The sequence below is a fragment of the Carassius gibelio genome, chromosome A21 (assembly GCF_023724105.1).
Source record: "Carassius gibelio isolate Cgi1373 ecotype wild population from Czech Republic chromosome A21, carGib1.2-hapl.c, whole genome shotgun sequence".
In the NCBI taxonomy this organism is placed as follows: Eukaryota; Metazoa; Chordata; class Actinopteri; order Cypriniformes; family Cyprinidae; genus Carassius; species Carassius gibelio.
The window spans coordinates 14551590-14578415 of record NC_068391.1 but is presented as its reverse complement, the minus strand read 5'-3'; the positions used below and the strand labels follow the sequence as shown (position 1 = coordinate 14578415).

General features: G+C 38.6%; 1 protein-coding gene across 9 annotated transcripts in view; it reads left to right on the top strand.

Moving 5' to 3' along the window:
* Positions 1 to 26826, top strand: part of LOC127941559 (pro-neuregulin-2, membrane-bound isoform) — an 83756-nt gene that overhangs the window by 37433 nt on the left and 19497 nt on the right. For all 9 annotated transcript variants that reach the window (XM_052536735.1, XM_052536731.1, XM_052536736.1 and 6 more), the window contains exons 2-4: positions 2478 to 2646; positions 4007 to 4125; positions 21620 to 21740. In XM_052536735.1, coding sequence (XP_052392695.1) covers positions 2478 to 2646; positions 4007 to 4125; positions 21620 to 21740 — 409 coding nt within the window. The remainder of the gene's footprint in view (positions 1 to 2477; positions 2647 to 4006; positions 4126 to 21619; positions 21741 to 26826) is intronic.

Here is a 26826-nt window from a genome sequence, read left to right as displayed (position 1 = left end):
ATTGGCTTTCCAGCGGGAGGGGCGGGACATGTGCATACAACCGCCATCTTTGCCGTTACAGGTTTTCCTTATATAGTTGTATTGAGGATTGAGGAAGTGGCATGTCTCTTATAAACTGTCTCTGGCGTTGTCAAGAAATGAAGTGGCAGCCATTGTAAAAGTGTTATTGCCAACATGGATTTGCTTTGGAAAAGCCCAAAGAGCTACACCGACTCCTGTCCCAGCCTTGGGGCAGCATGCATTCCCTCATCATGGACAGTAGGGTACGACCAAACAGCATTGCCTAGTTCTGCCCTTCTGTTGTTGAACCGCATCTCTTTGAAGCCTTGTTATTGCTGTGTCTGAGTCTGCATTAATCCCATAATGCATCTCCTGAGTGACTATGCATGCCAGCGTCTGGGCATGTGGTTGCCCACATGTAGCAACTTCACCTCATTTCAGCGCTGTTGTTCTCCATTTTGTTGGTGTTTTGACGGTTGTCGAGATTGAGTGGCTCTTTAGGATTTATGAAGGAGCTGTCATTAGTTACATAATACAAAATACATAATACAAAACTTACATAATTTCAAAACGTGCCAAAGACAAGCTAAGCCTCTCTGGTTTCTTCTTGATCATTGGTGTGTTGACGACATGCTTTTTCAAAACAACTTTCTTTAAGGTCATTGTCTTAGATTGGATGAATTTGGTTCTTTATTGTAAATTTAGATAATTCATAAATTATATGAGATGAAGTCACCAAATCATGAATAATAGCAATCATAATTTCTAGTAGTTCCTTCTTATAAGAAAAGAACTGAATAGTGAAACAAACACTGTTGATTTGAACAAAGTAGATAGCTTAAGCTAGTAGAGGGGTCAGTGTCTTTTAAAATATATAATTATTATTATTATTATTATTTTTTATTAGAACACTTTTTTTACACAAAACTATCAGATAAACAACTATAAAGTAGAATAGACACTAGTCTATATAAATAAGTTGAAAACATAGTAATGGAAATCAATATTATACTTTTTGTGTGAATCATTTTAAAAACACAAACTGAACAAACCAGTTCAGAATTATTAATCGTACATTCTAATATGGTACATGGAGAGATGAGTTTAGCATAAACTGACTCGTTCGAATGAATCCATCACACCAACACTTCATATCAGAGGAATAACCATCTAGCACAAGGTGATTCCCTTAAATGAATGATACATTTGACTGAGAGGACTGCTTAGTATGAATTGATTCACTAAAACGAACTGAACACTCCGATGCTTCCTACAAAGAGAGCCGATTAGCCTGAGCCAATTCATTTGAATCAGATAACCAGATTTGAATCAGACATATCAACACTTTGGAAGAGATAACCACTTAGGCTACGTTCACACACCAACAATGTAGTCAAAAATGGAAATGTTTTTCCCTTGCATTTTTTAAAACTTACACATATAAATGACAATGTTTTCAAAATGATTCACGTTTTAGTTCACGCTCTCACCTTGTTAGTAAACAGTACCTGTAGGGAAGTGACAATTACAGTATATGTTCTATATAATGCGTTTCCGCTGTTGGTTGTAATACTAGTGAAGTAGATCCACACTTTGCTGAAGAAGCGTTAGCAAACTCTTGAGCAGCACCAACAGTACCTTGTACTAAGACACTGTTGTGTATGTTTGTTCGCGCTTGCCTTTAAAATCGACACGTACTGCGCATGTCTACATACCTAACATGTACTACGCACACGCATGACGTCACTGTTTTCAAACATTTCCATATTGGGTGTTTACACGGAAACAATAATGATGCCGTTTTCAAAAAGTTGCACTTTGAAACCCGTTTTCAAAAATATGCGTTTTCAGTCCCCAAAATGCATTTGTTGTGTAAACGAACAGTCAAAACGCATAAAATGTTTCCAGTTTTAGGCTGAAAACTTTGTTGTGTAAACGGCCCCTTAATATTAACCAATTTATTAAAACAAATCAGACATTCATATGCTTTATGTTAGTGATAGAGACATTTAGCACAAACTGATTTTACAAACTGATTCTGATTTGATAGACTCAGAGGACTGCATAGTATGAACCGATTTACTAAAAATTAATCAGACTTTCTAATGCTAAACATGAGAATAGAGAATGAGGCATAGTTCACATGTTCACATGTGTTGTCATGTCCATGAAAGTGAAGAGCAGCACAAAATGCAGGCCCTTTAGTGTTGTAAATGTGCCGCATTGATCCCTGAGAGCAGAGAGAGCTCTGCGCTGGAATGAAGGGAAGAGAGAACTGTTTCATACTGCCAGTGTCTCTGGTGACATCATCTGGCCAGCTAAGAGATCCTTTTCTGGGTTTTTCTCTCTCTATGCGTCCTCCCTTCTTTTCTCCATCACTGCATCAATGCTGCTACATGTTGGTGTTAAAATAAGTATTGTAATACTATTCATTCTTTCTTTCTTTCTTTCTTCCTTTCTTTCTTTCTGTTGTTCAGATGCTCCTCCCTCACTGAAGCGCATGAAAAATCCTGTGTTGGTGGACGAAGGAAGCAGGCTGATTTTGAGGTGTGGGGCCTCTGGCAAACCCACCCCGCAGTACAAGTGGTACAAAGATGGCGCTGAACTGAAGAAGAGCAAAGAGATCAAAATTTCCAGGAACGGCAAGTGAGTCAGCATGTCCACTAGCACACTAGCACACACCTCCAGGTCTCAACGTTTATTAAACATTCGAAGAGTGGATTGTGACCTTCACATAAGTCAAGGGCAGTGTCCTAAAGCTGTGGACTGTGCCCTTGTAATTAAAGTGAAGTGTTTCAGCATGCATGATTTGTTGTAAATAGTGACTTCAGTTTTGGTCTGTTCCTCACAAAAGCTTTCATATGACTTCTGAAGACATGAAATATATAACACAATAGGTGTTTCTCAATGTCAAGGAAGGATCCTCGGAAGCCAGTATTTCGAGGATGCTACGTCATCGACATCCGTCGAAGGACTGTTCCAATGTCGAGGATCCTCGGAATTTCAACCAAGGCCTGAGTCCTTCGTTCGAAGAATATCCCATACACAGGAAAGGATGCATATGTGTATCCTTCGCGCTCTTCACGCTCTTAAAAAAAAAAAAAAAAATGTCGAACGTTAACGTAGTCGGAGCGTTAACGGTTTTTATTTACGTTACCAAACATTTGTTATAACTGTTGTAAATAAAACTGTAGTGAGTAAAACTCAAAGTAAAGTTTGACGTTAAAATGCCAGTACAAATTACTACCGTATTGATATTGTAAATTATACAAATACAAATGATTAACTGAACCGGACCTGTCATTTAACAATTGGTTGCGTCAATGGCATTTCTTTTATAAATAACTAGTTACATTCACAGCGTTATTCAAACGGACCTTTTCACTGACGTAATGACGCAATTATGTGCACTTGCTAGCCTGTTCCATTTGCGTGTTCTCCGTGTGCTAAAGAGGAGTCTCACCTAGCCTCTGAAGGAAGTGACTTGGAAGGAGCAGTCCTTCCAAGGAAGTATCCTTGACATTGAGAAACGCCTAATGAATATGTATACTTTTCATGGTGGATTTATTTATTGGAGTTTGACAGACATGGTCACTATGAGCTGTCATGTAGAAAGATTTGTGTGAAGATTCTTTCTACATTTTGAGTTCCATAAAAATTGGTTTGGAGCAATATTAATGTGAGTAAATTGCTTTGAAAACGATCTTCTACTGAAAAGACAATATAACGAAATTATCTAAGGTTAAAGGAGTTTTTTTTTTTCAAATTAAGTGATTCGTTGGTTGTTTTCTTCACCATAAAGAGCCATTTGTGGAAGGCAAAAGCAATGTAAAGCTCACTTTTTACAAACCAGAACGCTGGGATTCACAGAGTTGTCATATCTCTATTTATAGACTTGAACTGATCTCTAATTTATACATTTTCTCTGGAGAGTTTCTCCCTCTTCCATTTGTAATAGCAGAACCCTTGACTCTTTCTCCCATTTCTGTCTGTCTTCTTCTTGAAGGAAAACTTCCAAAGTTCAGATTAGCAGTGCAAAGCTGGAGGATTCTGGGAATTACACGTGTGTGGCAGAGAATAGTTGGGGAAAGGAGAATGGCACCAGTACAGTGCACGTACAAAGCAGTAAGTGAAAACTTTTCTTTAAAGTAATAGATCAGCATGGTGTACAACAGGAAGGAAGACAAGAGTCTGTCTTTGCTGATTGGCTGCCATCAGTTTTGCGAATGCCAGATATGTACATTCTTTTTTGATGACAATGTATTGTGGTGAGAGATGAAGACGTGCACAAGATCACAACATGGGCAATATTTAAAAACAAGTGTGTGTTTATGTCAGGGTTTTGCACATATCTGTAAGTGCATAGTTGGCTGCTCCTCTAAGTCGAGATTACTCCAGGTATCTCACCCCTGATAGAAAACCTAGTTCAAGCTGGTAGCTGGGTTTTGGAACATGATAGCTAGTCTGTAGCTGGTTTAAATCTGCTTATTAGCTGGTCAATAGCTGGTTGACCACCCACCATGTTCTCAAAACCAGCATGACCACCTTAGGCTGGTGTAAACAGCTGATATCTGATTTGTAGCTGATCCAAGATAGTGTACCAACTTAATAAAACTATCTCAAATTTCAAGTTTATTTGTTTATTATCTAAAATCAATTACTATTCTAAGGTGGTAAAGTACATGTTTCAAAACTCAGTTAAGATGGATTTTTCCAGAAGGAATTACTTACACTTCGTTGTGCATTTTGTAGTTGCGTGTGGAGGTTTGCAGCAGCATGAGGGTTGGGAGAGGTGCGTGCATATGTGTGTTTGTGTATGTTTCACTCTGATTGTTTGTCGGCATGTGAGGCGCCCCAGAACAGGTCTCACAGTATCACGGTAGACAGCTTGCACACATACACACACACAGGTACAAGGAAGGTGGAGGCAAGACAAAGCCCATCGGAGGTGGTGTGGCCCCAGGCTCAGGGAGTGACCTGCCCCCAATACAGTCCTCAAAGTGAAGAAAAAAAGATCATGCAACATAGATCAACAACCTGAATGAGGCCACCACCAATGAAGTGCTCAATTGCCCAGGGGAGAAACATAAATCAGCTTAGGAAATACCTTCCAACTAATTGTCCGATATACTGTTCACACAGCCTCTGGAATTCTGACGTTGCAGAAAAGGGCAAGTCTAGGATTTCTGTCTCAGGGGGGATCAGGCCCCTATTGAGCAGGAGCTGATGTAACTCAGAGGAATAATCTTTGCTAGGAGGTCACAAGTTCAACTCTTGCTAAGGAAAGTTTTTTACGGTCTCAGAGTAAACAACTAAAAATAAAATTGTGAGAAAAATTTAAAAGTAAGATATGAAAATAAAAGTTGCAATTACAAGAAACAAAATCTTCTTCATTGAAATAAAACGCCTGATACTGAGATATAACGCTGAATCGCGAGACATAAAACCACGTTGTGAGAAATAAAACCATAATTGCCATAAGCAAAGTAATGTACATGACTTGCTACTGCCAATATATCTACAACATGCTGCTGTGACCATGTAAGAAATATTGCTGCTGCAAATATAACACACAAATCACCTCGTATCAGATCTGTACAGGTGGAGCTGGGGAAGGGGAAGGGTTTCTGAATCAAGCTGCAACTGCTATGGTAAGCGCTAGTCATGCTGAGCAGTGAGCTCATTGGCTACTGATACAGGAGAGAACCAATCATCTGTGCCATGTGATAATGATGTCATTAGGGCAGATTGAGTTAGACCTATCGGACTGTGCCATCTAGAGTTCCATGCCAGAACTCTGTATTTGTGAGATTTGTTATAGGAAACACTTGATTGTGGCCGCATCACTACTTTGGGTGTGCATTATTTTCTAATAATTAAGTCAGTTTTTTCACTTATACTACAGTTACCACAGCTTTCGACATTGTTCAGATGATGTATTTCAAGACATTCTTCAGGATTTTGTACTTTCATTGTTCTTGTGTGTAGGATTCATTTCTTATACATCTCATCCCATGCCTCCATTGCTAATTCCAAAACATAATTTTAGAACTGTAACGGAGGCTTGAGCTGTTGAAAGCAGACTAATGCTGTTGTTAATGCAGTTATAAGAGACAGAGGCCGAGAGAGATTAAGAGTTACCTGAGTCTGTGTGTCTCTCAACAGATTTCGGCAGCAGTGTCTCTACAAATAGCAAAACTGTAAGTTCGTCTGCTTCAAGAACAGCGCTGTAATTACCTTGTGAACAGCTTTTAAGTTGCTAAACTATTTTACTGATAAAATCGTTAGTGCTGACAACGTGTGTGCGTGTATGTTACAGTGTTTGTCCATATTGTATGTGTGCATTTGCAATGGAGAGATAGCGGGAGAAAGAGAGTATATGCTTTCCATACATAATTTTGTGGCAAAAACATGGAAAGAATTTTCAGTTTTTATCTTGTTGTTTACGATATTTATTTGCTTAGTCAACGTCACAGTGGGTTTTGCTTCTTTTACTGTTGGAGGCTGTAAGGACGTTTTTAAAAAGCTGCAGTCATTGGAAAAAGTAATACAGACATGTAATGCAGTCAAGACCTGCCTGGAATTACATTAGCCAAGTATTTATCCAAAAATTAAGACCTTAGAATGTTCATCAGACTCAAGCATTCAACAGCCCCATAGTAGTACAACCATTTTAAGTATCGTATCAGAAATGGATGATGGAATGCACAAATAAAAAAAAATAATCCCTTAATTCGCAATTAAGTTTTTATGCTCGCTTGAGCAAAAAAGGGTTAATGCGAACAATGGGAGATGGTAATGCAATTTACAAATAAATTCCTCTATGCGCTATGGGACGGCAAACCTAACTAACCAGCGGACAGATCTCATTGCACAGCATCTGAAAGGTTGTTATGGTCCTTCTTAAATGCCCAAGCAATTTCTTTCTTGAAAGTATTTCTGTATAACTGCCTCTCAGAGCTGTCTTACTCTACCGTCTTCCCAAACAGCAGCATCCACCTCATTTATTAACGCATTTATTGTGTTTCGTCTGCACGCTCGAGGCGCTAGTGGTTTATTATATATGAAAATTATTATTTTCAGTGGCTTCTCCTACTTTTATTAGTGATATTTAGTGTCAGTTTATCAGATTTTGTTCTCTTTGATTCATTGAATCGCTGTATGCGATATTCCTTTTTGTGTATGTTAAATTCGCAACTTTGAATGGAAACACTAATTCATTCAAGTCCTCCAAAGAGGTTGGTTGTCCACGTAAGACAAATGCATGAGAAGACAGGAAGATGCAGAGACTCTCAATGGTGAATCGGTTCAACACTGCAGCTGAAAATGCTCACAGTTTAGCGCTGAACAGGGTATGGATCTGTCTCCGCATGTTTAAGAGAAGTGGGACTGAAAACGCATTCTGCAGTGACCAAGCCTCTCATCAGCAGAAAGAATCAAAAGGTTAGGCTCACCTTTGATGAGAAGTATGTTGTGTGGAGAGAGAAGTACTGATTCAGAGTACACTTTAGTGTTGAGATAGCCAGTTTAATTGATTTGGCTCTGAAAGGAAACATTATTTTCGTGCAAACTGGGGAAAGACAGCAGTGAAAGGTGAAGGAGGAAGTGTTGTGGTTTGGGGGATGTCTTCTACAGCAGGAGTTGGGCTTCTTATACAACTACATGGCAGATGAGTAAAAATGTTTATATATTTACCCTTCAAACTTTTAGTTTGGAAAAAGATGTTTGGAAAAGATCAAACGGAGAGCAACCCAAATTGGCTCTAACAATTTCTATGGTGCAAATTATGGGAAGTGCTTGTACAGTCTGCATGATGTTTGTGTTGAGGAGGACACACGCCTTTAATTTATTCTAGTCGCTGATGAGACTGATTTCTTCCTGAGGTCATTAGCTGAACAGCTACTGTTGAGAAAAGCTATGGCGTTTTGGTGGCCTGCGGCGGCTGTATGCACTAGTGCTATCTGTGAATCTGCTTGAGAAGAAGAACAAGAAATGGGAAGGTGTCGTAAGAGAAGGAAAGATAGGGCAAAAGAGAGAAAGATGAAGGCAGAGCAGAAGATTCTTTAAAGAAGCAGCTTTTTCAAACCCATTTCATAATGCAGTTGTAGATTGTTGGCTCTCTTCAGGCACTCAGCCAATTGCATGCTGCCTCTCACCCTCCCGGCCAATAAGATCGCTAGCTGATTTGGTCATTACTGCCCTGGTGGTATGACACAGGAAATGAATCTCTCTCTTCATAAAGGCTGTTTTTCATCACACACCTCCCTTTTAAATGACTCCAGTAAACACACACATGCATATTTTGGCTCTTCCAGCAGGAAGTTTAAGAAGATAAGTTGAGCTGAGTAATTAGACTCATTAATTATAGCTGAACAGGGCTGAAGTTATGGCTGTTCAGGGGAGTTGAACTGAGGGTGTCCTGGGACCCTGTGACCTTGGGACTACAATTAATGAAGACAAACAACAGATGATTTTAGACCCCACCCCCTTCCTCTGGGGGCAGCTTGGCTACGTGGTTGCCTCTGAAACACTGCTTCTTCTCTCTGTACAGCAAGCCCATGATAGCCGCCTCTCAGTTCAACACCACAGCGCTGTCACCCTTCACTGCCTGCTGCTACCGTGTGTTTGTGTATGTGTCTGTGTTGAAGGTGACTCTGGTTAATCAAAGCATTGTGGTGTCACAGGTCACCAGTCGGGTGAAGCGGGACATGAAAAGGTCAGAAGGTTATGCTGTGGACGAATATTTAGTGGGCAAACAATCAGCCCGTGCAGACAGCAGTATTAGTGTTACAAATGTGCTGTCACACCAAAACATGCTTATACCCTCCACTGTTATCTTATTCCATATTAAGCAATAGCAAGAACATTAATGTTCATAAGCTGAACATTCAAACCTCTTCATATTCGTTTGAAGAATTGCTAGCAATTTGACCATACAAGTTGTTTTATTTGCATAATCTAATATATTTTAGAAGATCAAATGAAAAAAAAAATGTAGGGTGGGATTTATATGTAAATAAAATGGCATAAATAGCTATAATAATAACAATTATTATTATTATTGTGGATTAATAATATAATAATATAGATAATAATTAATAATTATTATAATATTGTTATATAACTCATTGTATTACTACGGAAGAGGATTAGGGCCAAGCAATAAAAAAATAAAATAAAAATAAAACCATCTCAAGATTAAATTAATTAAAATACAAGATTAAACTCGTTAAATTTCAAGGAAAATGTTGAAATAAAATGTTGAGAATTATATAATTAAATTGCGAGAATGAAGTCGTGTTTTGAGAATTTTCTTTTTTAATTTCGAGAAAAAAGTCGGACACTGGTTGGACAGTGTTCGTCAGTGTCTGCAGTAAAGCAGGTTTCAGAGAGTAATGCTTGTGGATGAAGTATGATGCCGTCGACCAAAATTCGAACTCACTCTTCCTTTTTTCATCACATATCACTTCAGATGTTTTAATCGGGTTGGTAGGCTATAGCGAGGGCTTTGATGTACCAATAAGGCAGTGTCTATTTAACAATTAATCATTTACACTCTGTTATCATTGCACGCTGTTAATGTACAACAATAGCAGAAATAGAGTAAGTTTAAAAAAGTCAGTTTTGCATATCAGTTATCAGACACCCGTATGCATAAAAAATTATCTATATCATATTGTTCATAAAATTCTGCTAAATGAATAAATAAAAATTGTAAAAAGGCAATATAATAGAGCCCTATTTGACTTCATATTAACTTTATATGTAATATAAGTACAGTTTTAAGTTAAGTTCTAAGTTCAGAATGATTTTTCTCATCATATTGTATTTAAATCAGGTTTAAAATGCTGTTCTTGCAGAATCTACAAACCTCTGCTAAGTGCTTTAAGTGCTTGTCAGAATCAGGATGTCAGAATCACATATTTTGAAATCGGTTTCTATGTTATTCCAGAACTCCAGGCCAGAGACGAATCGAGGTGATTCCTCTCTTAGATCTCCTCTGTGCGGACCACAGGATTGGGGATTCTCAGGCAGCAGGCCATTTAAGGAGGGTTCGGAGCGGTCTTCATGCTTCAGTTTTGCGTGTGTCACATCTATAGAAAAGTTCACAACTGGGACTTTACTTGCATAGTACCTCGGGCAGTTGCACACATGGATGAGATTTTCAATGTTGACCTCTTGGTTCTGATTCGATCAAATAAAAACAGAGCGATATTCGATTGCATACAATCAGATCATATTCAATCTCGTCAGAAGCAAAGTAAACTTTTTTAGTGGAACAATAGGATGATGTGAAATCCAGGCTGTGGTAGTACAGATATGGGGATATTCCTGCCACAGATGGCTCAAGTCTTTCTGTCCATCACATAAAAATCACATCCCTAGAGGGCGCTGCTTACAGCCGCAGAGTGAACGAGGGGGACAGAGGGAAAGCGTGAGGGGAGAAGAATGTGTTTGATGGAAAACGCAGCTGGGCAGCCGATTGTTCCAAACTCATCAGTCATGCTGGGGCCCACCAGCAGCAATCTCTCTCTCTCTCTCTCTCTCTCTCTCTTCCTTTCTCTGTGCCGATTTCCCGCTCTCACAAACCACTGTGAAGCTCCTCACAAAACTTCAAACACAACACCTGCCTCTGTGATGAAAGCCAATCCATTTCTGCTTAACTTGACTAATATAAATCATCACTTATCTTTAATGTAGGATTTTAACTCCAGGCATTGGCCAAGCTCCAGCATAAATCTGGGGATAACCACGTTGACCTCTCTGATTCAGATCTGCCATTTCTTGCCTTCTTGTCTCTTTCTGTTGCTGTTGCAAAAAACAGGCTCTTCGTTTTCTCCGACAACCCAAATGACAAGATTAACTGGGCTTAAAGGATGCTAGAAATCTTTTTGGGACATTTGCAGTGACTGTTCTAGAATGTCAAGTACCTGTAAGGGAACTGAAGACATTGATCGCTGTGGGTGAGCGGTACGACTGGTGTCAGCCTTCAGACATGGAGATTCATGGCAAATGAACTGTATTTACAGTCCAACAGGAACAACTGGTGACAGCAGCCCTTATTCAGCACAAATAGAGCAGCTTTACATAACATATCAACTAACAAAAGACTGCCAAGAGCCCAAATAGTTCTGTTGTTTTGAGTTCTACATTATATCTTTATGGTTACTGCAGAGTCAAGGTTTGTGTGTGTGTGTGTGTGTGTGCAAATCTCACAAAACCTGTCTAGGAATATGTTGTGGTCTGACATGAAATAAATAAATTTTTGCTTGGGAATTTACTAATTAATAATTCTGGGCAATAACATTAAGCTGATCGTTGTTTTCATTACTAATTTATGACTTAAATCTTCTACCATTTTGGATATAAAACACACGCAAAGAACTGAATTTAGGCATCACAAAATTATTTAAAGATGTGTAGTTATTGTAGTGTTATTGTGTAGTATTATTTTATAGCGTTTAAATATAAAAATACCAGTATGGTCATAATGTATTGTGCAGTCCGTATTTGCCTGTAGCTAGAAAATGTAGCTACACTTACAAAATACACATTTATTTGTTTATTTAATTTTTGCATTTTGATATTATTTTATGATAATGATGCATATACCTGCAATGTAAAATCCTACATTATACCCTGTTTCTAGCATATACTATTTTGATATAATTGCCATTTAACAAGAGCACCTTAAAATAAAGTGTGAACTGAATCATATTACTGCATAAAAATAATTAGGGAAAAAACTATTTTGAATGTCTTAATTATGAAAATAATGCAATATTATATATTACATATATATTTTATATTCTTAAATTAGGTAATTTTTTATTAATTTATTAAAGTACTTCAATATTAAATATATTAATTTTTTATAATTATTTTTTTTTCTAATGTGAACTGGACAGTGTATATATATATATATATATCAAAGACTGGGGGAACCAAATGTATGACCCCTAATTTAATTGTGACCCTGGACCACAAAACCAGTCTTAAGTGTCAATTTTTTTCAATTGAGATTTATACATCATCTGAAAGCTAAATAAATAATCTTTACATCAGTGTATGGTTTGTTAGAAGAAGACAGCATTTGGCTGAGATACAACTATTTTGAAAATCTGAAATCTGAGGGTGCAAAAAAATCTAAATACATACAAAATTCGTTTTGATATATTTAAGCAGGAAATTTACAAAATATCTTCATGGAACATGATCTTTACTTAATATCCTAATGATTTTTGGCATAAAAGAAAATTCTATAAATTTGACCCATACAAATGTTTTTTTTTTTTTTTTTTTTTTTGGCTATTGCTACAAATACACCCCAGCGACTTAAGACTGGTTTTATGGTCACAATTAGTATGAGGTATGTGTTCTCCTCGAGGTCATGCGTGTCCTGTAAGTGAGTTTTATATGTACCAGGGAGCATGCTTTGGATTTCAAAGCATTGGCCATTAGGAGCCGTGTGTGAACTTTGACTCTAGGGTCAGATTCTTTAGGCCCGTGTGCTGTATTTCGTGCTCTTTCTCTGGTCACATAAGGAATATATATATTTCCAATTTCTGCTTGCTTTTAAAGGTGCTACCCTTTGTAGTCATCTACCACAGCTGTCCCTCCAACTCCCCTCCTTGCCACATGTTGCTGGTGGTCTTGCTCACAGTATTCATTACTTCATTAAGTGTGTTTGGAGAGCCCCTCTGTTTTCCCTATCAGACCGGATTCTGGTATATATGTGGGTGTGTGAATGTGTGCCCCAGCGGGGAGGATTTGCTGCAGCTGGCTATGACCATCAGAGCTGTGGGCAGAAGGCTGGTGCTGCTGTTTCTTGGTGGGGTCATTATCGGATCTGAAAACCCAGATCTGAAACCCCACATCTAGCACACCGCAAGGACCACAACGCTGCAATTTCACACCAGGTAGTGTGTGAGGGCAGCTTTGTGTGACACCTGAAGACTGGCTTTGTGGTATGTGTGTGCAGGTCAGTTTGAGAAGTGTGTAATGGAGATTTCGTACCAGACACGTTAGCCCTTTGAGTGCTTGCAGAGGAAGTGCAAGCCGGGAGATTTTGAACAGGATTTGGACGAGCCTCCGATGGACCCAGATGTGTCTGTCTATTCGCTGCCTGTCCTTCTGGTGTCTCTTTATCAGGGGCAGAGTATCGGGCTCATGTCGGGGGCCGGAGTGGAGCATTTCCCTCCACTGCAGCCGACCACACATGGCCCTCCGAGGGATGTATGCGGAGGAAGGGCCCTACTCCTTGTGGCCGCTTTTCTGCTCCTGCTTCTGGGACTTGGAGCCTGTCTGCTGCTGCTCCGCTGGGCTCTGATTCAAGGAGCCAGCCACAGCAGGGAACCCAACTGGCTGGATCTCCTCACAGGAGAGGATGAGGAGGAGGGGCTCCACTCGGATGATGATGTATGGATACACGGCACTCCCGTGTCATCCTTCCGATGGTTCCCCGAGTATTTTCCGACACTTGGCCCAGGCACTGCCTCCTCCGAGCTTACATCCAGCCTGACAAGCACCCTTGCCCTCACGTCACCTAGCAGTGCCCCACCCCTTCTGGGTAAGTGCCCAGAGACTTGCTTGTTTACACCCGCGTCCTGTTGTGCAATCGTGAGCTATAGTGCTCTTTGATTTTTTTAGAGTTGTCTGTGAAATGATTGTGGAGGACAAGTCCAGACACATCAGCTATGCAGCAGGAAGCAGGCAATAGAGGAGAAAAATAAAGACCTGTTAATGAAAAGGGAAAAATACAGGACAGAGTTCACTCTAGGCTTCTGTTATGGTGGACTGAGCTTAAAGAGCGTAGAGTTAATTTAAATTAAATGCATTTTAGATTTGGCCTTCTGCCTAAACAGTGACTGGAAAGATTTCGACATGTGACTCATGTTTTCAGTAAGCTCCCTTTGAACTTCTAAGTATGGAGCATGCAAATACTGTATGTAAATGTCTTACCTGCTTGTTCTCATGCTAGTGAAGCTGTCATGGAAGAATCAGTTGCTTTGCCTGACTTTAGGCGTAAATATTGAGTTTTTATTCTAAGAACTGGATTTTCTTTCCACCGACTGGTCCAATGTTGCTTTTTTACAAGGGTTTAAGTAAACATCCAAATACCAGATCACTATAGCAATCACGCTTCAGGGAAAGTTCTGTTTCCTAACAGACTTGTCTTTTGTTGCTGGTGTGCGTCGTCGTTAATGCAAACATGAAAAGTCTTAAGTCTGCACAGAAGGTCTTAAAGAGATAATAGATTACACAGGGCCCTTAAAGCACTTAAGAATGCACCCACACCACAGCTGTATTCTACATTCACCACACATATGTATTTGTTTTACTGCACAAGAACTAGGAGTCAAACCCTAACCAGTAGGCCATGACTTGCCCCCAATTTCAGCGCCAGTCTGCGACACAATCAAAACCCCACTGACATCTGAACTCTTGTGCCCTGCAGTGCACCAAAGCTGTTGCTACAAAACTGATAGTGTGATAGCAGTTTTTTTCTTTACTTACTCAGGGCCATATGATTTTGTTTAGAGGCTTTTAATAAATGCAGTGGTGCACATATAAATGTGAAATTGAGTAGACCTCTTTGAAAGGCTTTGGCAAGCGTTTTAAACAAAAGGGATGCACCTAATGGTTTTGCATAATGGAAAGCACTCAAAAGCTGTAAGATTGCATGCTGTATAAATTGACCACTTGTGCAGTTATGGGATTCTGCTCCCAGCTGCAACAAGAGACATCTTCAGCAAGAGCGGGGTGAGACAGTGTACTGGCATAGGGGTCTGATCATGGCTTCAATATAATGATCTCTCAAGCATCATTTGTCAGCCGCCGGAGCTTTTTGAACTTTTTCTTTAGCTCTCAAGCTACCACAGGGCGTACCAGAAATGTAAATGTAATCCGAGTTAGCGGATATTATTTGTTTTCACCCCTTAAATGGCCCAAAAGTTCTGTTGAGTTGACTTGTTGTTTCTTGTTTGGAGTCCAGAGAACCCAGTGATTAACATGTAAAAAAAATGTTTTTCTTTAAATTATTTTAATATGATCAAGACCCATTTGACATATATTTGATGCTTTATTCCTTTATTGTACCACATGCACTCAGAAATGTAATGAGTATTGTAAGAAGATTTGGAAAGTCATCAACTTGATAATCTACTGTTAAGTAAATCTTTTCGTCTATTGAGCTATCAAGTCTCTGAAACTACAAACAGAACATGAGGTTTTAGCCTGACAATTAATAGAAAGGCAACAAGATGCTGCGGCCACCTGACGGACGTCTCTACGCTTAAGAAATTACTCGATTGGACTAAGTGAATATGTCTCCAGAGGAAAAAATAAAACCTCTCAGCAAAGGGACCTCTCCTTTAATTCTTTATGACTTTCCTAGAACCCTTTGGAGAGTGCAGAAAGATAGACATGTTTATGAAGCCTTCCAGGTGGCCCTGGTTTGCCCCCACCCAGGCCCTCTTTTCAGTTCCTTGGCTATGAAGGATTAAACAAACTCAGGGCTGAGCTCACTGGCCAAACCTTTGGTTTTTCAGGCAGGAGAAAGTGACCTCTCATGGGAGCTGTAGTGAAAGTTGCCTAGTGTTTGCAATTAGGAACTTGAAGAACTTGGCCTTTCGCTTGTCAGGAATAGAAACGTAACCTGGCTTGTGAGCATGAGGCTTGGAAAGTGACCTGGCAGTGTGAGATTTGATAAACAGCAATTGGCATGCAACTGACCTTGTTAACTTGGAATGTTTTGTTGAGAATTTAGCTTGAACTTTAACATGGCTAGCCTAAGTCTGGTTTATCTATGCAGCAGTACTCCAAAGGAACTGACATGTTTTCTATTCAGAAATCTCAGATCTTACAGTACTTATACGCAGATCACTTTCTAAAGATGTATTTGTAAAAGGTTTATTATCCATCTGAAACAACAACAACAACAGCTAAAGCCAACCTATGCTAGTTGGCTGGTCTTAGCTTGTTTAAATTGGTCAAGCTGATTTCCTAGCCTGACTAAGCTGATTTAGCTGGTTAGTTAGCTGGTCTCCTAGTCTCACTAGTTAAGACCAGTCTGATAAACCTGCTTTGCAATGACAGCAAAAAAGACAAACTTCACTATCTGGTAAAATATATATAGCAGTTTCTGTGCAGCTCCATAATGATTGGCCACATTACAGCTCAAATAACTGGCTCAAAAGTTCTTTGGTCTTATGCAACAGGTATGGCAGGGTGCTGTCTCTGCTGGGCGAGCAACTTGCTTTGAAATAAATAAAAATGTTAACGGTTAGTTTTCTCCAGGTAATGTTCTGAAAACACCTTCTCCTCAAACTCCCAACACATTCTCTCTCCCTCACTCTGCCTCACACTCCCCCCTCCACCACATCTCCCTGGCACATGCTGCCTCAGCAGGTATTTGTCGAGTTTTCCCAGATCTCTAGCAGACAGCTGATGTAAGCCGAAGAAACATGAGGGAATATTGTACAGGCGTGTAGCTGTCAAAGCTCAATTACTGATGGAGGGAGATTTGTGAAGTCTATCACTTGACCAGAGGCATAAACATGACAGATATCGGCAGAATTATGCTGCCTTCTTGCCATATCGTAATTACCGTAATTTCAAGATGACAGCACATGACGTTCTCCTCGGACTCGGAATTATGCTTTTCTATGGCAACACTATTAGTGCCTAAACAGAGCCTGTGGGGGTCAGGTGGTACAGCAGTCACGTGGTACAAGTCGTAGCTCTCAGAAAACTCCCAGTTCACAAGTTGGAATTCCAATATGGCGTGAACGCATCTTTAACCCCCCCAGGCTGCTGACATGCAAGTCTTCCTGCAACTTTGGAAACATTGGCATAATGATGTTTTTATTCTGACTGTAAGAGAAAGCTAGGAAACTTTCAGTTTGGACAAGTCCAAATTTATGTAATGCATAAAACAACGAGGAATTTAAATGAACAATATTCAGCTGTCCAATTTGGGCATGTTTTGCATGAGCCGGAACACTTGCTTGCTTTTGCATCAAGCACGGCAAAATTCACGAAGTGAATATCATTTTAATATAACCAGCTTTGCAGTGCACCCCTGTTCACCCTCAAGGGGACAAACCGAGTCAACGGTAAGGAATACAAACGTGCCTGCTCCTGGAGCTCTAGGAGAGTGTGCACATTTTAAAGGTCGAGCTGGATGTTCGAGCCTCTGGATGTGGTCTTTATGAAGCTCTGAGGGCAGCTCTCAGAGGAATGCTGATTTAATACCTGCGGGCATCTTTTCAGTCAAGGTAGCTGAGTCTTGTTGAGCTTGCTGTGTCATTAGTGCTCTAGTGAGGTAAACCTGCACTGAGACGTGCTAAAATTGCATCCCAGCTTGCCCGTATCCATGTTGTTGAAAGAAGTGTTATTATAGTTGGATATTAGTGTTGTTTCCGCTCTTCCATTTGAATGCCACACAGCTGAGTGCATTTCAAAATATAAACATTTAAAAATGGAAGATGGCTGAGTTTTCTTAGAGATGTGGTACTCAGATCTGTAGTATCCAAAAAAAAAAGAAAAAAAAAAAAAAAACCTTTTGTTTTGGGACGGGACTGTCTGTGTGTTCAGCCAGTGGCGGTCTTGTTCTGGAAACCTGTTTGAAAACAGTCAATATTGTAACAATTCTGCTTACTGATGCTAGTAGCATAGACATTACATTTATGAAAAGGCAAATACATAAAATTAATAAATAAGTATATAACATTAATTCAATTTAAGTGAAAAGCATGCATTTTACAACAAAGGATGCCAGAGTTTGAGAACAGTTACTACGAAAAAAAAAAACATCTACAGAATAATTAAAAGCTAGGAGATAAACTTGTTAGCTGATTGAACATAGCCCACAACCAAATGTTAATGATTTTCCGCACCTGGATTCAATTTTAACAAACTTGCACAAGATGTTCTGTAAAATCCCTTGACCGATGGCATGAGTTTGGGACGGAACTGTCTGTTTGGCCTAACAGTGACAGACGTGTTCTGGAAACCTGTTTGAAAACAGTCAATTTTGTTGTGGTTCTTTTTTTGTGATGCTAGTGGTGAAAAGATTGCAACTATTGAAAAGCAAAAGGTAAATATAAATATTAAAAACGAATAAAAAATAACGGGAGAGTTTTAAATTTTTATAACAAAGACATCCACATTTGAGGACGGTTTCTGCGAAAAACTGTAAATAAAAAACAAGTAAATAAACTTAGCTCAGTAAACAGCTGACGTTCACTCAAGTTATGCAAGACCACCACAACCAAATGTTGCTGATTTTTCCACACTGCACAACATACTGGCACAAGGTGTTCTGTAAGCTTTCTAGAGTTCCAGAGCCACACATGGTGATTATTACTTATATATAAATACACAACCTGACTAGACATGCATTTTCATGAACAAGAAAGTCAACAGGAAAGTTCAGAATCTCTCTGTCCCTGAAATTCAAACCTTAACTGTGCTCTGATTTCACTTATGCGATTTGATGTGGTAACATTAATACCCCTAGATCATGTTTGATATGAGGGAGGGCCCCAATACACATAGAGTGCACTTCCACATCTGCTAGCATTTTACTTTTCTTGGCCTGACTTCAGCCGGGTGTTCAACACTTGTATGTACGGGGTTACCGGGGTCCTACGGGGAGCTGCTCTTGGTTGGAAATCTATGGCTCTGGACTGCTGGATTTTTTCATTTGCAGAGAGAAAGAGTGGAAGAACAAGATGCACATTTTGTACTCTGCTGAATTTCTAGCCTATGTTGTCGGAGGCCTGAGGCTAGGCTGAAGACTATTCCCTGCAAATGTTTGGCTGTGACTCATTTAAAAAAAATTCTCTTTTAATTCAGAAAAAGACACTTTTCAATCATAAATGAATGCAAAGATGAAAATAAATAAATTTAGCCATTACATTTTTTTCTTTTAGATATCTTACAAGACCATTTAAAAGTGTGAGGTCAGTTACTTTTACTTTTTTTTTTTTTTTTTTTTTTTGGATGAAATTAATACTTTTATTCTGCAAGGATCCATTAAATTGATCAAAAGTGACAGTAAGGACTTTAACATTGTTAGAAAAAAAATATATAATAAAAAAATGCTGTTATTTTGAAATTTCTATTCTTCAAAGAATTCTGAAAAATGTTCCATGATTTCCACCAAAACAACTATGGTAATAATAATAATCATAATCATCATCAACATCATCATCATCACGTAAAAATGTTTTCTGAGCTCCAAATCAACATATTAGAATGATTTCTGAAGGATCTTGCGACACTGAAGACTGGAGTAATGGCTGCTGAAAATTAATCTTTTCCATTACAGAAAAAAATTCAATTTTATAATATATTAAAAATAGAAAACAATTTCCTTTAAACTGTAATAATTTTTCACAATATCACTTTGCTATTATTACAATAGTATTTCTTACTGTATATTGTTGTACTTTATCATTATGAATGTTGCATCATGCATTTGCGATCATTGTATAAGAAGCGTTATGTCTCATGAAATAAGAGACAAGTCTGACACAGAATTGAAAATCTAACATTCACAATCTAATTTCTCCCTATAAAAAGGAAGTTTTGGGATTATGTGAAAGTTTACACACATAAATGATATGTTAAAAAAAGGAATGCGAAACGTTTAAGGTTCTGCACCCTCATGTTTAGTCAGTTGATTCAATAGTCTTATTAAATGACATGTTCATGAGTTCTTGGTCATGCAATCTCTGAGAAGACTAAATGTTTGGTTGGTGGTCTGCAGTGGAGGGTCTCAAACATGAATCCAGACTTGAGTAAAACCAATATTCCTGGTTGTTTTCTATCTTAGATTGATGTACCATATGTGTGGCATGCTGTCAGTTACCTCAGACCATAATTTCAACTTGTCCCGCAGTGTGTATAAATGGATAGGAAACACATTTACAGTCAATATACTTGTTATGTGAATAGTCGGTGGGATCAGAATGGCACATATGTGGCCTACATTATGTGGAGAAATCTCTCTTTTCTTAATGTGTTTGAAAGAAGTTTCTTATTTTCCCCAAGGCTGCGTATTTGATCAAAAATACAGTAAAAACATTAACATTGTGAAATATTATTACAATTTAAAATAACTTCTCTATTTGAATATATTTTAGACCATAATTTATTTCTGTGATGCAAATCTGTATTTTCAGCATCGTTACTCCAGTCTTAAGTGTCACATGGTCCTTCACAAATCTTTCTGATTTGCTGCTTGAGATATATTTATGTTTCTATCAAAATTGAAAACAGTGGTACTGCTTAATTTTTTTGTGATACTTTTTTTCGGCATTCTTTAATGAATAGAAAAAGAAAAAAACGCGTTTATTTGAAAAAGACATATATTTTGTAATATTATGAATGTATTTACTGTCACTTTTGATTAATTTGTTGCACCCTTGCTGCACAAAAATATGAATACAAGTACTGCCTCCTAAACCTTTAAATGGTATTGTTATTTTATATATTATTTTTGGGTAGCATAAATCGACCTTATTGACCCATTATATATAATATGCTGCTTGAAAACAAAATAAATAAAAAATACAAAAAAAGAATACAAGAATACAAGCTACTTTTGAATGGCTGTCTTTACAAAAGATGCTTTTTTTGCTGGGCTAAACAGAAACCATTGTGTGTTTGAAAACGGGATGGACTAGCAGAGGCGAACTGAGCCATGCTTACCAGCAACTCTATTAACATTTATTTGGATATCACAATATTTCTCTGATTACATAAATAATGTTGGGCTTGATGTGGTAAAGAGATGCCTAAAAAATGACTGGAGGAGACCCATTTGTCTTTTTCGTTGTGATTAGCGAGATTAAATAAGCATGTTCCTTCTAAACATTTGCTTTGAACGCCGTCTCAGCATGACGAAGATGCTCCATTTTGCTGGGCTAAACAGAAACCATTGTGTGTTTGAAAAAACATGGTTTGGGTGGTGATGACACGAGTGTTTGTAGACATGCTCTGTTTAACAGCGGTGAGAAACAGCATAGGTATGTGCATAATGTGGCAGCGGGACTGTCAATCTTCACATGTCTGCTTTTGATTACAAATTCAGTAAACCTGTTCATGCGCCACAACGTACACCCCTTGAACTTTTACCTTAGGTAAACAAACTGCTGACAGTGTGGCCATAATGTGGCAATTTTCACCAGGCCTCTCATTTTTTCTTACCCCTGAGGTGCAGTATTCCCCAAAACATGTCGAACGTTGCTCCGATAATGCGGCGGGATTACGGATCCATTCCAGACCTGTGAATCAGACGGAGCAGGCGGTGTGTGTGTGTGGCTGAAATATTTATCTTTGCTTATCGAACGTCTCGATCCTCAGCAGAGCATAAATGGTGTGCAGAGAGATTTGCAATGAGTCATTGTTCTAGTGAATGACTGGTGTTGTAGGGAATGGGACATGAGCTGAAATGTGATAAAAGATCAGTAACATGTAATGATTGTTAACTGGGAAGCGTGAAAACGTGGCTGTTCTCTTTATTGTTTGCACTCCCTGAAAGCTCTGTCTTTTGTTTTTTGGGTGGCATGCTGATGCATTAAAATGCTTGTGTCTTTGTTTCCTGCAGTAACCACAACGTTATCTCCGGGTTCGGGTCACGCCAGAAGATGCAACGAGTCCGAGAAGGCGTACTGCGTGAATGGCGGCGACTGTTACTACATACATGGTATAAATCGGCTATCCTGCAAGTGAGTTTCTCTCCCGAGCCTTTTCCCACATGTCTATTTACACTCCTGGTGGATCACGTTGTTCTTCACCTTCTTTATCTCTCAGTCACACTCAACCCAACTTTATTAAAATCAATGGGATTCAGCATATTTGCTATATCTTAATCTATGGGCACTTTAGGTCCTGTGCACATTGATAATAATTAAGGTCGGAGCGCTGTTCAACGGTGTGCAGTATATGCATTCATCAAGGAACTTATGCTTATTTATTTTGCCATCAAATATAATTTCCACCACGTCTCAAATTATCCATTGTTTTCAACAAAAGCACTTCCTCTAGCTAATTTCAGAGTTAGCATTTCATGACATCCTAGATAAACTCAGGGAAGAATGATTTCATACTTCTTGCATAATTTACCAAAATTACAGCTTGGGTATGTTACGTAATATAAATGTTCTGTTTGTGGTGGTGGAAATTACAGCACAACTGAAAGACGTAGTTTGTTTAAAACAAACGGATGTCATTTAATATTTACTTATTTATCTAGTAATGATTTCAAAATGATGGAACATTGAAAATAGAAAAAGAAGAGTTGAAATCTGTTTATTGTAATAAATATCAATCCACTGTGACATAATTATACCCATAATTAAATAAACAGCTATTCATTCAATGCTTTTCTTCTACAGTTTCCCTTCTTTCTGTTCTTCTAACTGAGAGATTAAGAACTGCACGCTAAGTGAAGTAAGAATCTCTAGTTCTTGGAGTTCCTTGTCTTTTTCCAGTAATGGCCAAATGGGATCCATCAAGTCACCCATCCTTTTCTACTTAAACTCTCTCTCTCTAACTCTATCTTTCGCTCTGTCTTCACTTGAGTCCCTCTTGAGTCAGGGCACAGTGGGTTGACTCACTGTTACAGATGTTGATGAGTGTGAGATGACTGTGATGGGCTTGGGGAACTGAAAAAAAGCAGGCCTCTTGTCCTGCTCCGGTGGCCCATGTTTAGCGTGCTGGAGCGATGTGCATCAAGCCATTGTGAAATGCCATGTCATGCTGGTTTAGTGCTGGAACAAATATTTACGAGAGTCAGAGGCCTCCCACAAGGTAAATAAGTCGGTTTGCTTACATTTCAATCACAGGGAAAAAGGACACTGATTTACACAGACGCTTTTAAATCAGGGATGCTCAGGACATCTTGTTATACGCCGAACAAAATATTTTCAGCCGCATTATTAAAACAAGACCAAGGCGATTAAGTAGCTGTGAAGGGCGAGATAACAAATAAGGATGCACGTGGAAACGAGTTTGTGTTTGTGCACTATATGGAGCTATTTATGTGATGGGGTCTTATAGCAGTGAACCGTGAGGTGCTGGTTTTCCCCTTCTTTTTCTTTTTTTCTTTTTTAATCAATTTCAGACCGCATGTTGCGCCATGTTATGAGTGCACCTGCTGGTATTTTCAGCCCAGCTGCACGGTGTGCGCGTTTGCACGTGTGTATCCCTAGAATACTGCACAGCAAGCAAACGGCAAAGACATGGCTGCAACAGCCATTCAATAGGTTGTGTACAAATTGGAAGGAGCAATAACTCAATTGCTGCAGCTAATTCACTCTTGGGTGAGGCACAGGTCCAGAAAAGTCGGATAATGCAGTCAAGGCCGCTGGGAATTGCTGGCCCGAAGCGATCTCATTCAATATAGGCCAGACTTTCATAGGAATTACTCAGTCGGACAAGTCCGTCCATACAAGCTACCTCATATTTATGCCTGCCTTTTTCTTTGAAATACAAAGTTAGACACACACATTGGAAGTGAAGAAAGAATGGACCCAGTCCGTAATTATTTTCTTGCTGGGATCATGGTGGGTGGGGTGGGGGGTTCGCTATTTTACGGCCTGCCAAGTTACAGCAGCTCCACATCGACACCCCTGTCATGTTTACATAAGACCGGGACAGGCGACAAAACTGAAGAGGAGAGAGAAATGCCAGAGGAGATTCATATCCCGCCAGTGAGGGGGCCCCTGCACAGCTTTTTCAGCACCCCTGATACCTACTTGTGCTGAACATCAAGGACAAGTTCTGATCTAAAGACTCATTGAGTATAGTGGCCATTTTACTATAATATGTGCATTTTACTCTGTGTTCTCTTGAACACAGTTATAATTAAATTATTATTACTAAACAGTCCCTCCAGAAAAATGTGGATTTTTTTTGTGATTGTTGCGGGCAAAAATCCTTGATTTTGCGGCAAGTTTTCTTAAAAAATGCAATGGAATATACAGGATATTTTTGCAATTTTATGCGATGAAATTGCGTGAACTTGCAAAAACTGCGGTTTGATGAAAAAGAGAAAAAAAGGTGATTCCCCAAACACCTTTTTCTCACTAGGCTACTACCTCAATGTAAAGAGTAATTTCTTATTACTTCCTATGTTAAGCGAGCATACTAAATCACAGAATATTTAAGTTGCAGTCTCTTACTGCAGTGTAAATTATTTTACATACTACTAATATAATTACAACTGTAAGTTTTTGGTACTGTTCTGTAACAAAAAAGTGCAATCTTACAAATGTAAAGTTACATCAACTTCTTTTGTTAGCAAGCAAGTTTTCCGCAGTTTTTGCTAGTTTTTGGAATATAATTTGCCTCCACTGTCATGTAACAAATCGGGAAACTGCTTTGCGCGTTCTTTTGTGCTTATTTTTGTTGGCAAATAAGAATGATTTGCGCATTTCAAGTTTCACCCTGGTTTCACCGCGGGGTTTGCAGATGATGTTTACGCCACGTAATTACGTCACTTCATAAGGTTCCCATGGCAATAGGCAGATAATGGCGCTTTACTTGTGTGAAGGAAACGCAACATTTTTCAACTTTCTGCTAATATATATGTGAGGTTTTTGCAACGAAAATACAGGGATTATGAAATCATGCTAGCCCTGCATATTTTGCTTTCTGAAATCGGCAATTTATGCAGCAAAAGAGCGGCGTATTTGAAAAAATGCGACCCCCGCATAAATATGCGGCCTTTGGCTGATTATGCATTAAATCAGGCGATCGCATAATCGCGTTTTTCTGGAGGGACTGATTAACCTAGCACTTTCTTATAATGGTTATTTTGGTCTTTCCTGCCTCGGAGGACTTAAACTGTTCAACTCAGCAATTCAAATCAATATGGCATTTTAATTTTGATTTAACCTGCTGAACTGATGTTCAGTTTATTGTAGAATTATATATTTTTTAAATTATTAACACATTTTAACGAATAGAAACATTTACCTGTGGTTTAAAAATGCATTCTTTAAAACATTCCGTAATATTCCTTGCAATTTTGGAATTTAAGAAAAACATTATGTGGTTTCTTTCTATGCCATGACGATAGATTAAGTAAATCATCTTATTGTATTTTACATTTTAACAAACTTTTTTTTGTGACTGCATTCATCAAGCTCAACCTTTAAACCTACATGTTTTAGCTAGTGTGTTTTGCATTATAACTTAAGTTAAGCTAAACTTCCAACCCTGTCCCCCATTCTTGCATTGTTTTGTGTTTTTGATTAAATGTTATTAATGTCCTATTTCACATTTATTGCTAGACAGCTGCAAAAATACCAAACCTCGTATAAAATGAAGAGAAAAGAAAATCGCTCATATAAAAATTTCGTTTGACCTCCTGAGTTTGACGATCAACAATTGAAGTGCCTCCTTTCATTGACCGTTTGTTGAAAAAATGAGTGCTTCAGGCACTTTTGCGTACTCTGTTCGTGGAAAGCGCCATTAAACTTTCCAAATATTATTGTATGAAAACAGCTGCTTTTTCATAACAGCAGTGCTTTTTCTTTAGACCAGATGCGTCCTTTATTATGCAACACAATGACGATCAAGAGATCAGGTTTTATTTCCAGGAGAATGTCATTTAGGTATGACGTGTGTGTGTGTGTGTTGGGTCAATTCTACTTCCTTTGATTCATTCGGACAGATTCACCAGCAGGATAGAAGTGATACAATGCCTTCTGGGTCAGAATGCACTCTTTCAGTCTCTCGTTTTACAGAGTTGCAGTAATCTGATCGAGGGTAGCAGGGCGCAAAAGAGAGACCCTTTATTCTTTTTCTCTCTCAGAGCCCTTCACATGATTTATAGCAGCTTTGCCCAGTGAAACGTCACCTACAGCCTTACAGTAAAGCTTTAAAGAATAGACTGAGTAGTTAGATAACCAAAACAGATTAGCAGAATGACAAAGCATGAAGGCTCAGCAAATATAGTACAGATGCATTTGAGCTTTTTGAGGATCTGGCTGATATTTGTGTGTGTTTTATAATGCCTGCGGTGCTGGTTAGAGACTGATGTGTGTTTAAAACAGGATTAGATGTTATAACTAGCGGACTGAGGGAGCTATTTTTAGACTTTATTTTTAGTGTTTGCAGAGCTTTCTATTCCACAGTGTATTGCACTGTAAATATAAATGGCTCTTTTTAACTTGGAACCTGATCTGTCTCTTAAAAATTACATTTGTTGGTTTAACAGAACATTTTCTGTATGAAACAATGTTTTTCTAGTGAAAATATTACTTAAAACATGATTTATGTACTTGAGAAGCAAAATAGTTTAAGACAGTATCTTTTTTTTAATCTCCTCATATCTATAAAGTATTTGTGTATTCAAATAAAATATTATTTTGATATACATTTAATTAAGTGTATTCTTCTTAACTTCTTAGGAAATTATTTACGCTTAAACCAATAACTGTGTGCCAGTGGTGTTAAACTTAATTCAAGATATATTATCTTATTATTTTGCCCAGTTTTGCTTCACAAATTACTTGTGAAAAAAAAAACACGCTGATAATGAAAATCTATCTTTTGGATACAAAGATAGCCATGTATTTTCTTGTTGTTTCTGATCTGTGTGGCTCATTGCACTGTTGAATCTGCCGAATGTGGTTCTGGTTCATCTTCGCTACATGTGCTGCGTTGTGCGTTTATACGGTTTGGCCACCTGGAGCTGGATTCTTGGTATCTGTGTTCCTGATGGCCAGGCTTGTTTGGAATATCATGATGTTTATCTTCTTCAGGTTTACTTCTACAGCCCAGTTCTGGCAAAAATGAGCTCTT